The following is a 15,052-nucleotide window of genomic DNA, read 5'->3' as shown; positions in this document are numbered from 1 at the left end:
GATTGACAGCATGTTGATGCAACAGAGGCGAACAACGTCAAAGCCTTTTTTGCTCTGCTCCTCCTCGCCTCTTTGCCTCTTCGGTGGCTTTGGGGCTGGCACTTTGACCTCAATTAGAACTGATTTGTATAATTAATTGCAATTAAAATGCGTAAGGCGGCACGCAAGCGAGATTGCAAGGCCAACAAAAGCGTGAAAGTTCAACAGAAATCCATGCATAATTGAGTTGATTATTTTATGATATTATTTTTACTGCGAGTAAAAAACAAAAAGTGTATATAACTTATATTGTTTGTAGACTATTTATTGCTCCAGCTGAGTTGCTTCCTCTGCCAAGAACAAGTACAATAATCTGTGAAACACTCTTTGCGGTCTATTTTTAAAGCAAAGCGCGTGTAAACGGCAAACGCTGCATTACTCATACGCCTAGTTAAACAACAGCAAACAGCGCAGCGCAAAAAAAGACAAAGTAATAAGCATAAAAAGTATAAACACGAACAAGAGAAATTACTGCGTCTGCTGCTCAGTGTGTGTGTGGCTATAAATACTACTTTGCCGCCAGAGGCACATCAAGTAAAAGTACTTTGAATAGTATCTGAAACATAGTATCGAAAGCATCACAAATGGATCACAAAGCAATCGCAAGTCAAGTGCGAGGTGAGCTAAGTATGGACACAGTTATTAGTTTTCCTTCCTTTATAGATCTTAGTTTTGCTTTCTCACAATGCATTGTTGCCAACTGAGTAATTGATCTATGTTTACATTCATTCGAAAAGATAAAAACAAAAATAAAATTAACCAATATTGCACGAGGAACGGGCAATACTTCCTCATGTAGGCGTATCTAATCATCGGTTGACTTATCATTAAATGAATGTACAACTTGCTACCGCAATACACACATACATATATTTGTAATTCAAGTATCACATGCTATATCATTTTAATAATTTGTGTTAATTCGAGTACATAAAAAAAACAAGAAATTTTCATATGCTAATTGCCGGAAAAGCATGTTGTGCATTTTGTTTTACAGTTTGACAATAAACAAAACATTCAACAACTAAGCATGACAAATTATTGCATTTCACAAAAAGAGAAAAGAGTGAGAAGGAGTAAGAGATAGATAGAAAGAGAGAGGGAGCAAGATAGTGAGCGTGAGTCAAATCGTCGCCCACATGAAAAACAAACAAACACAACAATCATAATAAAAATAATAACAATACACATTTAAAGGCATTTCCAATCTAATCGACACGAGCATTCTTGTTCTATATACTCATATTTATGACTGCCCACTGGCTGCTCAATTGGAATTACCATAAAAGAAAATACACACTTGAATACGAGTACAAAAAAAAAAGTATTCTTATCGTCCCACTATGGCGAAATTTGTGTGCATTATTACTTTTACTTTTATCTATTCTATTTGCTATGTGGATTATTGACCTCTTATTAATATGTGTTATATATGACTATGAGTATTGTATTCTGCTGCTAGCAGCCCAATATTTGCGTTTGTGTGTTGTGGTCAACTTGTTTATCCATTTCAAGAGTTTTCTTTTCTTACGATTTCACTTTCGCAGAAAATGTCTGACACTCTGTCGTTGTATTGTTGCCTTGAATTTCAATGCAAAATTAATGTCAGTTATGCAAGATAATTAACAGGAAACTACGTTGTACCTGTTCTTTTCCTTTTTTGTTCGTAGAATATTTAATTAAAGTTACGAGAAGTCAAAACAAAAATTACATTGAATACTAACAAAAATTACCTGGTCCAAAAAGTGTGCGAACTGAATAAGTTCTTTATCGTTATTTTTTCAATAAAGTTTTTTGTTTAGTTGTCCAATTTAGTTCTTTAGTTCGTACTTTATCTGTTGTTCATTTGTTCACTTTAGTCCCTTAACTCCTTCTTGTTTCGTTGTTCATTTGTTCACTTTGATTCTTATCTCCTTCTTGTTCATTTATTTGTTCACTTCGGTTCTTTAACTTCTTCTCGTTCCAGTTCATTTGTTCATTTTGGTTCTTAAACTTTCTCTTGCTCAGTTGCTCATTTGTTCGCTTTGGTTCAATAACTCATTCTTTGTCAGCTGTTCATTCAGGATCATTAGTTCGTTCTTGTTTCGTTGTTCATTTAGGATCTTAATTATCTTCAAGGTAGTTGGCATCTTTTCAGTGGCTTCTTTTTCTGTTCAATATTAATTATTAATTAACTTAATTTAATTATTAAATTTTAATATCAATCAATCATATCAATTTGTTTACAACAAGTGTATATTTGATCTATCCTATAATGATATATTCTGCTAGGTATCTTCCTTTTCTCTTTTGGCCAATGTGTTTTTATTTCACTACAAAATATAAACTGCATTTTCAAGGGCAAAAATATACATAAATATATATATTTAATATCTTGTTTAATACCCAAGGAATATACAAAATATATAAAAGAAACATATATGTTCTTTATTTCACATCAATCCTTAATCAAATAAACCTGCTTTGTAAATTTCCAATACACTTGTATCGCTTTGACTAGTTTCATCAATTTGCAACTAGCTTTTGCTGTCAACTTTAGCACAAGCAATCGAAATATCTGACTTAAACATCAGCTACATGTCAATGGGATGCCATTAGCATGTCTCCTCAGCACCAACAGCAACAGCAACAGAAGCATCAGCAGCACAAGAAAGTTGTCATGGCAACAACTCGTTTCCGCATCCGCTTCAATTTTCGAGCACTTTAGAATTTACGCACACTTGAACTTGACACGTAGCATGAGCATGAGTGTTGGAAAACGCCAGACATTGTCAGTCTATGCTGAAGAGGGACACACAACAACAACAACAAAATAAAAAGGGGAAAGAACTTGCAATTGAACTTGAAGTTCAATAATATGAGAAGAGAGCACAAAGGCTTTCATTAGCCGTGCGTGGAAAATGTCTGGATGGCAAAAATGCGCTTTGTATTGTTGCTGGCAACTTTTAAGCGTTATTTACGACAAGTGCAATTTATTTACGACTCTGGCAACAATTTGCAAGTTTCTGCTCAACTCAATTACACCAACAGCAGCAGCTAGCCTGCAGGCAAACGCTTCTGGCCTAATGGGACCCTGAGGCAAATGCCTGAATGCCTGAATGTCGTCATGCAATTATCAAGTTCGATGGCAGAGAAGAAAAGCAACACAGACAACAAAGCGGGGGAGTAAACTGAGTAAAGTCAACAACAAATGTTTATGCGAAAAACTTTTTGCACTTGAAAGCAGAAGGAAATTGACTCAAAATTTCATGGCTCTTTGTAGTGAGCAAAACTATAAGTATGTAGGGGAATGGGGGAGAGAGGAAAGAGGAGATCAACCTGGAGCTGCTGTCAAGTGGTCGTTGCAATTAGTCGCTGCGACACTTACAGATTGCCAACTTTCTGCCTGGCTGCATTTTGACTTGGCCAGCACAAAACTTGGCCCAAAGGCAAGCAAGGAAGCCTCAGAAAATTCCCAGCGAACTCAACTCAACTCAACTTTGCCTTTGTCCTGATTTAATATTGCAATTAAAAAACTTTTCCATAATTGCAAATGTCAACACTTTACGCAGCTAGTTAAGGACGACAAACAAACAGGATGGCGACAGCCATCCAGGTGAAAGGAGGCTCATTTGCTCATTTGGCCGCTTACAGTTGACAGTTGACGGTTGACAGTTGGTTGAGCGATTGACAGTGTCGCTAATTAGCAAACATTTACGAACTATCGCCGTTGGCCAATTTGCCAATTTACCAGTTGGCCAATTTATTTGTTGTCCATCAGGCCAGCTAATTTGGCCATCACAAGTTGACGGATGTGTTTCATCTCAAGCAGCATTAAGCAGTTAATAAACAGGAAGTTAGTCAAATGATTTGTTTACTACACACATACGACAAGCCAGCTTAAGCTGCAAATTAATTTACCGAACCTGCTTGATTGAACTAATGTGGTGAATAAGCGTATCAAAGATTTATGATTGATCAGCACGTAGAAAAGCTTCAGTGATATGTGTAACAGCAATGTTGTAAGATACTTTATATCCATTTTGAGTTCTTACAGTATCAAAATATACGAACATAAAATGTATTTTTGGTATAAAAATATACTGACATAAAATATATTTTTGGTATAAAAATATACTGTAACGTATACAATATACCGTAATAATTTTAGGTACTTACAGTATACAAGTATACCATTATAAAAAATATATAGTATAAAATTATACAGTAACGTATAAAATATGTATCGTAATCAGTCCAATAACTTTTGCAACTTTGGTAAATTTTTATACCCGCTACCCATAGGGTAGAAGGGTATTATAACTTTGTGCCGAGAGGAAATGTATGTAACAGGTAGAAGGAGGCATCTCCGACCCTATAAAGTATATATATTCTTGATCAGCGTCAACAGCCGAGACGATCTAGCCATGTCCGTCTGTCCGTCTGTGTGTCTGTCCGTCTGTCCGTATGAACACCTACATCTCAGAGACTATAAGAGATAGAGCTATAATTTTTTTTCGACAGCATTTGTTATGTTTCCGCCCCCGAAAATAAAAAAAAAACGAATAACAAGCGTAATTTTAAAGCTAGAGTTTTGGTATATACAATAATTACTATAGTAGTTATGATTCCTGAAAATTTGGTTGCGATCAGATCAAAATTGTCGAAGTTATTAAAGAAATACTTTTATATGGGCAAAACGCCTACTTACTAGGGGTCTTAGTTGCTTTGGCTGAAAATCTGGTATATTGAGCTGTCTATGGTATATTTTAAATGCGGTACTATATATACCACATATGTCATTTGGTATTTTTTAGTATTTTTGCAGTATATTTGGTATATTTTGAGAATAATACCGAAAAATACATTTCTTTTATTCAAAATGGGTAGCGGGTATTTCACAGTCGAGTACACTCGACTGTAGCTTTCTTACTTGTTATTAATTATTTATGTAATAACTATTCACTTATTCTGAAATCAATACACTGATGAAGAACTAATTTATGGAGTCAAAGTAGCATATAAAATAGTATTTATTATAACTAATCTAAAGACTAATAAAGGACTATTAAAAAGTTTATTAAATTAGTCAACTTACGATTGCATAGTTTTTAGAAGAAAGAGTCTTAATTCAATGATAATATTTAGTAAAACAAATTATATAATTATCTAATGCATAAAGGAAATTATTTGCAACATTTTTGCACTCAAGCATAAGCAAAGTTTGGCAAACTACAGCGACTGCATTATTTGCTTTAAGTGAGTCAGAGAGAAAGTTTGGTAAATGAAACTAGCTTAGTTTCGTAAAGTTTAGTAAATAACTAACAATGATTAATAAAATATAATAGTGATTATGTGATAACTAAATAGGACATACTTTGCTACACTCAAACGTACGCAAAGTTAGTCAAACTGCATGCAAAGTGAGTCTGTCTGAGTCATATGAAGAGCTTATTATGGAAATGTTAAATATGAAATTGAATGAAAAGACAAATTAGAGATAAATTCAATGAAGAAATGTCGATGATTAACATGAACAATTAAAAAACTTATATAGTATAATTATCTATAACTTGGCACACAAACCTAAGCAAAGTTAGCTACTGGATTATTAGTATTAATCGAGTCAGTCTGAAGCATATAAAAAGTCTTTTATTAATAAGACTACTGAAAGAGTAACTCTCGACTCACTTAGACATTGTTTAGTTTATTGAAGATATAACAACTATAATAATATAAACTAAAATGAGTTTTGTAATTCTCTATAATCTAAACAACGCAATGTTCTATACTGTGTATTGCAATCAAGCGTAAGCAAAGTTTTCTTAAACTTCAACGACTGCATTATTCCTTTTAAGTGACTCAGACTGAAGGTGAACAAACGACAACACAGTTAGATATTATCTTAACGATATTCCTGCACCTTCATTGCGTTGAGCAGCGCTAACGAAGTTCTCCAACTACTCAGTATATATAACTATGTAAAACGAGTGGAAACTAAGCAAAACATATTCAAATGTTTGCTCGTGCTGGCAAACCAAAGTCAAACTTCAAGCTGGAAAGTTGGGAAAGTTCAAGTAGCTGATTTCGTTAGATTGTAAGCTGAATGAACAGATTACTTACGTCTGGGTTAACAACATACTTAGTTAAGCTATGTAGCAAAGAGGATGATAGATAAGCCCGTAGATGGCTTAAGTTTTTCGTTGTAGATTTTTGTGCTTTTCGGGCCATAAAAAGCAATCGACTTTGCTTCGCTCTTTTTTGTTTGTTGCGGAAATTTGCAGCAGCTGACACGATGCAAAAAATTGAAGCGTCTCGTCAGCAGCTAACCTCAATATGTTCTTGCTTGCTTGCTTATGTCTGCCTTCAATATTGGTGTCAATGTGTCAATATGTGAAGTATTTACACGTGCGCAATTACAAGCCATACACAAAACAACCGCAGGAGCTCTGCGCCAGCGAATATGTGTCGGATGTTTGGAGTGTGTGGGTGAGAGCGTGAGTGTGTGTGCATGAGTGTGTATGTGTTGGTGGTAACAAAGCCAAAACGGAAGTGAAGCAGAGGAAACATCGCTTGCTGCAATTTACATGCAATTTTTACACTCGCACACACTCACACTCACACTTGCTGTAGATTATTCGTGTATTTTCTATGCTGCTAAAATTTCCTTCTTTTTTTTATACCTGCTACCTATAGAGCAGAGGGGTATTATAACTTTGTGACGGCAAGAAGTGAAAAAGGTAGCATCCTACCCCATAAAGTATATATACATATATTCCAGATCAGCGTAAACAACCATGACAATATAGCCATGTCTGCCTGTCTGTCTGTCTGTCTGTCCGTATAAACACCTAGATCTCAGAGACTTTAAAAGATACAGATAAAATCTTTTTTCGACAGCAATTATTATGTTTGAACGCAAATCAAGTTTATTTCGAATTTTTCCACGCCCATTTCTGTTTCCGCAAATTAAAAAAAATCAAATAACAAGAGTTATTTAAAGCTATAGTCGCGATTTTGATACATTAAATATTTATGATTGCTGAAAATTTTGGTTCAAATTAAAATTATAGAAGTTATTTATTAAATTTGAATTTGAATTTCAACAACACCAATTTTCCAGAAGTCTTAGTTGCTTTGACTAACAATCTGTTATGTTATATAATTATTATTATTATATTTTGCACTATACGGTATATTTCGATTGTTGTACTTCAATGATATACCAAATATAGTCTTTAGTATATTTTTAGTATTTTTGTAGTATATTAATTTGTTATATTCTAAAATTAATACCGCACTGTTTTGCTTTTTTCCTAATGGGTGGCGGTCTTCTCACAGTCGAGCCCTCTTGATTGTAACTTTCTTTCTTACTTGAATGTAGTACTATATTAATATACAGCTTTTGGTATAATTTTAGTAATTTAGTGCCATATTAATTTTGTACATGAATGAATACCAAACTGTTTTGCTTTGCTAAAGTTGTTAGCGGGTATCTCACAGTCGAGTACACACGACTGTAGCTATCTGACTTATTCTTTTTTGTTGCGCTTGTCTGTTGACTGCAATTGGAGTTTGGCCCAAATCTAAGTCGACTGCAAGTTTGATCGATTCGGCATTGAGCTGCGCTGCAGGCATGACACCCGACCCTTAGCCACACCCCCACAATCCCCCGTCTCCCTCACACACACACACACACACACATACATAGAGATTAAGGTCTTGTCTTGGCGTGCCGCATATGATGAATGCGAAGAGAAGGTCGCCTACAGCGTCAAGGCCATAAACAATGCCTTAATTACTACACAAGGCTCGCTCGCACATGGTTTAAGGATAATCAGGATAAGAGCATACAGAAAAACCCATTGCGAAACCAACCAAAATCGCAGTGCGCAGCGCAATGCTTTAAAAGCATATCATTGAATTGTGATTTTCTTTTGATTTACATATAGAGAAATAATCATAATAATGTAGAACACAGAACAGAAAACAACAACAATATTAATAACAAGGTCAAAACGATGAATTTCGTCATAGTCCGGGGGAATTTCTCTAGCTAGCTATCGCTTTTCCTTTTTCGCTTTTGCGTTGTGAAAATTTCCATTGAAAATCACGCACTTTCTGGTGAATTGCCTTTGATTTTTATGACAGGCTTTTGGTTTTATGTGCGCGCCGAAATATAGCAAAACGGAAAAGTAGAAGAATCAACTGCCAACTGTAGTTTGTATAAGTAGTAAAAGTCTTTGAATGTGCTGCGTTGGCGTATACGTAATATATATATATATTTTTTTGGTTTTTCCAAACTTGGTGTTTTTTGTTACACACAATTAATGGCTGACAATGTGGGCGCCTTTAAGCTGAGGATGTCTGCTTCAGATACACGCTTTATTCACAAATTATGCAGCAAAGTATGAGAATGAGAAAGTGATTTATGTCTAAATGTCTCGCCCAACACTTTAATCATTTATTTTTCTTTCTACTTTTTCAGATCTACGCACAGCATTCGATCTGTTGGACAGAAATCGAGATGGACGCGTCACGGCAAATGAGCTGCAGTTTATGCTCAAGAATCTGGGCATAAATGTGCGTGATGAAATCATACATGATCTCATACGGGAGGCGAGCCATTCAGGTAAGTGCCACTTGTGCCAACCCCAACACACAACATAAGAGTGAAAACAACAACGAGCCACTTGAGCTTAAGTTTTCTTAGCGCAGTCAAGAAATCAAGTCAAGAAATGCAACAGTTTGCTGACTGCAGCAAAGTTTTGTGTGAAAGTGTAAGAAAGTGGGGGTGTGTATATGTACTTGTGTGTGTATGTGTGTGTGAGGATGCATTGTGTATATATTCGTAATCAAGTACGTGCTGCAGCTACACAGTAGTCCAGTTAATTAAGTTGACCCAACAAGCATATCAAATATTACGTATACGTAACGTTGCCAACGCTGCCTGCTATTGTGCACTTCGCTTCGTGAATAATTGAACAGTTTAATTAGTTTGCAAATGCTGCGTTGTTATAGCAGTACTATAATCCATTCAATCACGATGCTAACACCATGTTTAGATCCATTGTATAATCGAATTTCGATGCGTAAGCGCTCGACCAGCTTTCGCCAGCAATGGTCAAATGGCAAAATAGCTACTGTCAATCCGCATTAAGCCAATTTGTAAAGTTTTTTCATTTAATTTACTCGTTAGCTAATGCAATTTTTATTATAGAAATTCACAAGCGGGGCATCTTCTCGCGTCGCATTCCGCTTTTCTTAAAGCGCATTTTATTAGTTTTCTTCCATTTTTTTTCGCTTTTTTTTTGTTGCCCTTGCAAAACAGCGACCGAGTTCAGCCATCTGGGCATGGAATGGACTGTCCTCTGTTTACTCTGCTGCTGCTTCCTTCCGCTCTTCGTCCTTAGAGTCCTAGCGCTGTTCTGCGCTGTGTCTCGTTGTTAACGTTGTCGTGTTCATGTTTTGTCGGCATTTGCCTTGTGGCCGCACATTGTTGATTTAATTTATTTGATATTATTTTGATGGGCATTTCTTGTTATTCATTTTCAGTATTCATTTTCAGTATTCATTTTCATTTTCAACACACTGACACAAAAACATATTAAAATTAAATTATATTAATGCAGCCTTGCAGAAAATTGAATTTTGCGCTGCAAAATGCAAATGCGAAAATTGTCTGCCCAAACTTTATTTGTGTGTGGCAAACAAATTGCATCGAATGCATTTCATTAATTATATTATCATTTGTCTCATCATTTTGCGAATATTATTTATCGAGTGCATTAAAAGTTGATCATATATGAAGGCCAAAAAAGCTGCCCCATAAGCCATGCAACAAAGCTGCGAATTGAAATCACAGTCACGCACATCGCCCATTTGATATAGTAACTAACACACACACACACACACACACGTGCTTTGTGGCACAGTCACACACACACACACAAACATACATCGCGGCATAACAACAAAGCAACAGCAACTGTTGCTGACACAACTCGAGAGTTGTTTTGATGCCTGCCACTGTCAGACGCCGCAGGGCTCGCTATAAGCACACATAACTCACATTTTCAACTATATATTCTACATTCGCATTCACATAAGTATATCTTTTATATTTTATGTGTGTTTGTATTTGTGTTTGTATTTGCACATTGCTGTGCCCTGCATTCGCATTCACATTTCTTTGCGAGACTTCTACAAACAATGACAACAAACAACAGCCGTCGACACGTGAGCTTAAAACACAGACAAGCCACAACAACAACAACACAAATCCTATTCATTTGCCAAAGTTTAACAAAATTTCGTTTTAAGCGAATTGAATTTGAGATAATCAGAAGCTTACTGAGCTATGTTTGCTTAGTAATTTAACATGAAATCGATCTTAATTTGAAATATATTATGTACTGTTGTTGACAAAAAGTATACCATTAATTTGCCAACATTTACCAAAATCAATTCAAACGAATTCAATCGAATTGTATTTGAGATAATCAGCAAATATATGAGCTATATTTGCTTAGTAACATAATTTAACTGCTCGCTCCTATAACTCAAATAAATTGGCATCGATCATAATATGAAATACCTTAAATTCTTTTGTTGAAGAATAAAATCCCATTCATTTGCCAGCGAATTGAATTTGAGATAAGCAGCAGTTTCCTAAACTTTATTTGCTTAGTAATTTAACTTAACTTTTCTATAGAAACGTCATTTATAAATTTAGGTAAATCGATTTAAGTTAAACCCAAAACATCAATTATGAATTATCATATTATATTAAATCGTTTAGTGAACATCAAAATCCTATTCATCTGCGATTATAGATACTCTGCCATTTTCGAAGCTAAATTTACAATTTAGCAATCTATTACTCAAAAAAATCAAACATAATATGAAATTATTAAATATTTCTTTGCTAAAATGTACCAAATTCAAAATCTGCAAGTATTTCAGTTATATTTGCGTAGTAATTTAATTCAAATAAATTGACATATATTAATAATGTAAGGACTTTTTCAACAATAAAAATCCTTTTCATTTACCAAAGTTTAACAATTTTCTTTAAGGCAAAATAGATTTTTATACTTTTGCTTAACTGTGTTATGGAAAAGCTATTTAAATAAATTGAATAAAATCATTGGAAATTTGATCTAAAGAAAAGTAAATATAAATTTTAATGATGATGATAAAAAGTTTTTGCAAACAAAAAAGATGCAATTTGATATAAATTTAATACGCTAAAGTTTATCTTCTGCGAAAATGAATATTGCATAAAAACTATTTTACACGAAACAATTTCACAATTCAGCGATTTGCCTAATTAGAATTTTTTTGCGTCAGTTCTCGTTATATTATTTCATATTTATTTTAATGATTACTTAAAAGTTATTGCATTACATGTCAAAGTATATGCTCCGGGCTTTATATTGAATGAAATGATGAACAGGAGAAATATAATTGCCTTAAGCGTATCACAATATGCGTCATAGATAGAATTCCAATGAAAAACCTATAAAACAAATGCGTAATATAATTTGTATTTGATTAAAAAATTGATATTTTTCTGTAGACTATTTTTCTGTAGGCTATTTACTATAATTATGGTAGATTTTTTTTATTGGTAGTTTTTTATTTTATTAAACCAATTTTCTTATAAAAATATGGCTGCGTAATCCAGCTTTAGACTTGTTAAATTTTATATCAAAGATATTGTCATTAATACAAAGCTTTATATATACACTATTGTAGTAGTGTATTAACGTCTTATCTCTTTTGAATAATTCGGAAGCTAGTATAACAAAAAGATATTTCACAACGCGTGTATTTCATTTCATTATTTGTCTCCCACTCTATATACATTTAAAACGAAGCTCCAGTGGGTGAATCCTTTCAAGTTCTCTTTTTCTATGTAATGCGTAAAATAAAGCAAGCTCAATACCAAGCTGCCCCAAAAAGTATGCTATGTTTTTTCATGCTTTTTCTTTTTCCTTTTAATGAACTATTTTATTTTCGAGGTATCGATTTTTTACTGATTTAATTAGTATAGACTATTATACTATAAATCATAATTTAATATTTAATAATATTATATAAATAATGTACGCAATGACTGTAACACAACTTAGTTAAATACCTTTTACTTCTGAATCAAGGAATATATTAAATTTGCTTTAATGCAAATTAAGAGTGATAAGCAAATATCGCAACTGGAACTAAACTTTTGCAATCTACGAGTCTCTTGGGAAGCACTCTCTCATAAATTCGGCATAAGTAAGCGTATCATTTGGGATGCCAAGTACTTGTCGATGGCCAGCATAAATACGCCTAGAAATGTGGGAAATTTAAATAATAAATTATTGACATTATTGCGCACAATTGTTTATTTTCTTCTCTTTTTTTTCGTGTTGTTGTTATTTTGCCACTGCCACGTAGTGTCAATATTTTAGCAACAAATCGTGGAGGAAGCTTTTGTTGTCTGCTCTGCGCTGTTTTCGACACATTTTCTGCAGCTTTTGCTGTTTTTCGTTGCTGTGCAAACACATTTTTTATCAATTTGGCACAACAACAGCAGCAGCAAGAACAACAACAGCAAAAGAAGAAGCAAAACTGTTGAATGCTGCGTAAAGCGCGCACTTTATGGCTTCATTTACATTCCTTGGGTTTCACTCCTGCCCTAGAGCACTGCACACTGATTTAGCTGTAAGTGCGAAGGGAGAAATCGCCTTTTGCTCCAACCATTGGCCAACTTATTTATGCGCGTCTTTATGTGGCCACGGGGCTCAAGCACACACACACACACCAACACACTCACATAAAAAGGCGCAAAGGAGCACGTTGAGAGTGCAGAGTGCTTAACCTGGGGGTCAATTGTCGCATAAGCAGCTGGAACGAAACGCAATGCGGCACTTGAAGTGAAGTGGAAGAGGGGAAGTGGAAGTGAAAGTGGAGGGAGCTGACATTTGCGTCGCGCTTTTTCGACCACAAATTAATTAAGGCTAAAATGGACAGGCAACAAAATGTTATGTTATGGCCTGTGCACCGAAAGTGCCCTTTAAATGCATTAAAATTATTTAAATGGCTTTGGCAGCGGCTACACAGATTGCGTGCTATTCGCGAGGCACAACATAACACACACACACACACCAACACACACATACACAAGCACCCCCACAAAATTGCACTATGGGGAATTTAACCTGTTTTTTTGGGATAAAGTCATTTCTCACAAGTTAACAAAATTTTTAATATATTAATGTTAACATAGTAAAAAAATATCATACTGATAAGTTATATTACATAGCAGAAATTTAATATTTCTATGTTAATATATTAGGAAAAGATTAAAGTCCAGTTCTAACATAGAATAGATCAAAGTATTAAGTTATTTAACAGAAATGTTAACTAAACATCTAGTAAGAGATCAAGGTATTAAGTTACATAGCAAAAATATTCATTTAACAGTCTAATTTTAACATATAAGGTTTTGAAGTTTACATATTCAGAATAGATTGGAGTGTTAAGTTACATAGCAAAAATGTTAACTGAACAGTTCAGATTTAACATGTTTTAACGTAACATTCTTGTCTTAACATGTCGACTGTTGATATCATCTCTTACGGGCGACCAGCTCGTCCAAACAGATCAAATTAATATATTTTTAACAAAAAAAAAGTTATATATTTATATATTTTTGAATGCTTATCACTCATGTTTTTGTGCATATATTTCATAAAATTTTGAAATTCAGCTTGTAATACTTTTAATAGAGTTACCGAAAATATGGTGAAAGTATCTGACTAAGTGTCTTTAACCATGCTATAGAGTATTCAATTCCTAATTAACTCCTGTTCCTTATTTCAATTTGTTAGTAATCAACCACTGTATTTACTTCTGTGAACTTTGAAATAGCAGTGCTTACCTACGCGTTTAGAATTGAAGCTATTTAACTATTTGATTAATTTTGGGTAACTAAATATTTTAGCAAATATGGACAATAACAAAAAAATGGATGCATTATGAAGTTCATTAAAATAGCAGTGTTAAGAAAAAATATAATTAAATTGAAAATAGCTTCTAAATAACATAATCCCACTAAATTACGAGTTGAATACGACCAAACAATTTGTTGAGTAGCTATTACAGCCTGTACATGGATATATAACCAGGAAAAAAAAAACTCATTGAAAAATTTGCCACTGACACTAGTCAAATTCCCCATAGTGCATTGATTCAATCTGTTTTAGTCGGGGCATAAAATCGCCATTGCGTGTTTGCGACTTGTTAAGTGCCAAAAAAGCCAAACAGGCAACATTTAGCTTCATGTGGTGCTCTCTAAATGTGTGTGCAAGAGTGTGTGGGTGTATATGAGAGTGTGCGCAAGTGTGTGTGCGTGTGTATGTGTGCGTCTGTTTTGTGGTTGTATTTATGCGCTGCTAAATTAGTTTGCACTACGAAACATGTATGAGACCGCATGTCAAAGACACGACTGTCTCCACGCATTATGGCCAAACGCCACCAACAGGTTCAACATCTCCCCCTTCCCCCTCCCTTGCGTGCAACCCTCTTTGGTGGCGAGTGTCCACACAAATTGAAATTGCCTTTGTGCATTCGGTTAACTTTGAAGTCGCTATCTAATCGAATCAGCATGGAAATGCCAGCCAGCTCGTTGCCCATTTGCTTTTCACCTCTCTCTCTCTCTAGGTTCTTCCGCTGCGGTTTTTTGCAAATTTGCATAACAAATGGACTCCCGCGGGTCGCAGGCAGCGGGGCGTCCACATCAAATGGCCTAAATTAAATACAGCTTAAGATGCCGAGCAAATTCTGATCAAAGCTTCGAACAGAACACCAAAAAAAAAATGCAAATGCTTCCACGGAAAAAAAGGGGCAAAACGGGGGAGGGAAGATGGTAGTAGAGAGGTTAATTCAACTCAAATGGAATTGGCATGCAACAAAGGAAACACCAAAAAAAAAAGCAGCACAAAAGTATTCCAACTGTGTTGGCCTAGATAGCAAAAGGGCAAAA

At 34.7% G+C, this 15,052-nt stretch overlaps 1 protein-coding gene across 6 annotated transcripts in view; it reads left to right on the top strand.

Annotated features, from left to right (window-relative positions):
• LOC133844478 (calcium-binding protein E63-1) overlaps nt 1–15,052 on the top strand; it is a 39,981-nt gene that overhangs the window by 15,467 nt on the left and 9,462 nt on the right. For 4 of the 6 annotated variants that reach the window (XM_062278488.1, XM_062278487.1, XM_062278493.1 and 1 more), the window contains one exon: nt 8,507–8,650. In XM_062278488.1, the coding sequence (XP_062134472.1) occupies nt 8,507–8,650 (144 nt within the window). Of the gene's footprint in view, nt 1–385; nt 667–8,506; nt 8,651–15,052 lie in introns of all 6 variants that reach the window. The other 2 variants (XM_062278490.1, XM_062278491.1) reach the window with 2 other exon arrangements.

This window comes from Drosophila sulfurigaster, chromosome 3, assembly GCF_023558435.1.
Source record: "Drosophila sulfurigaster albostrigata strain 15112-1811.04 chromosome 3, ASM2355843v2, whole genome shotgun sequence".
Taxonomy (NCBI): Eukaryota; Metazoa; Arthropoda; class Insecta; order Diptera; family Drosophilidae; genus Drosophila; species Drosophila sulfurigaster.
The sequence above is the reverse complement of the archived record's forward strand: the minus strand, read 5'-3'. Positions and strand labels throughout refer to the sequence as shown.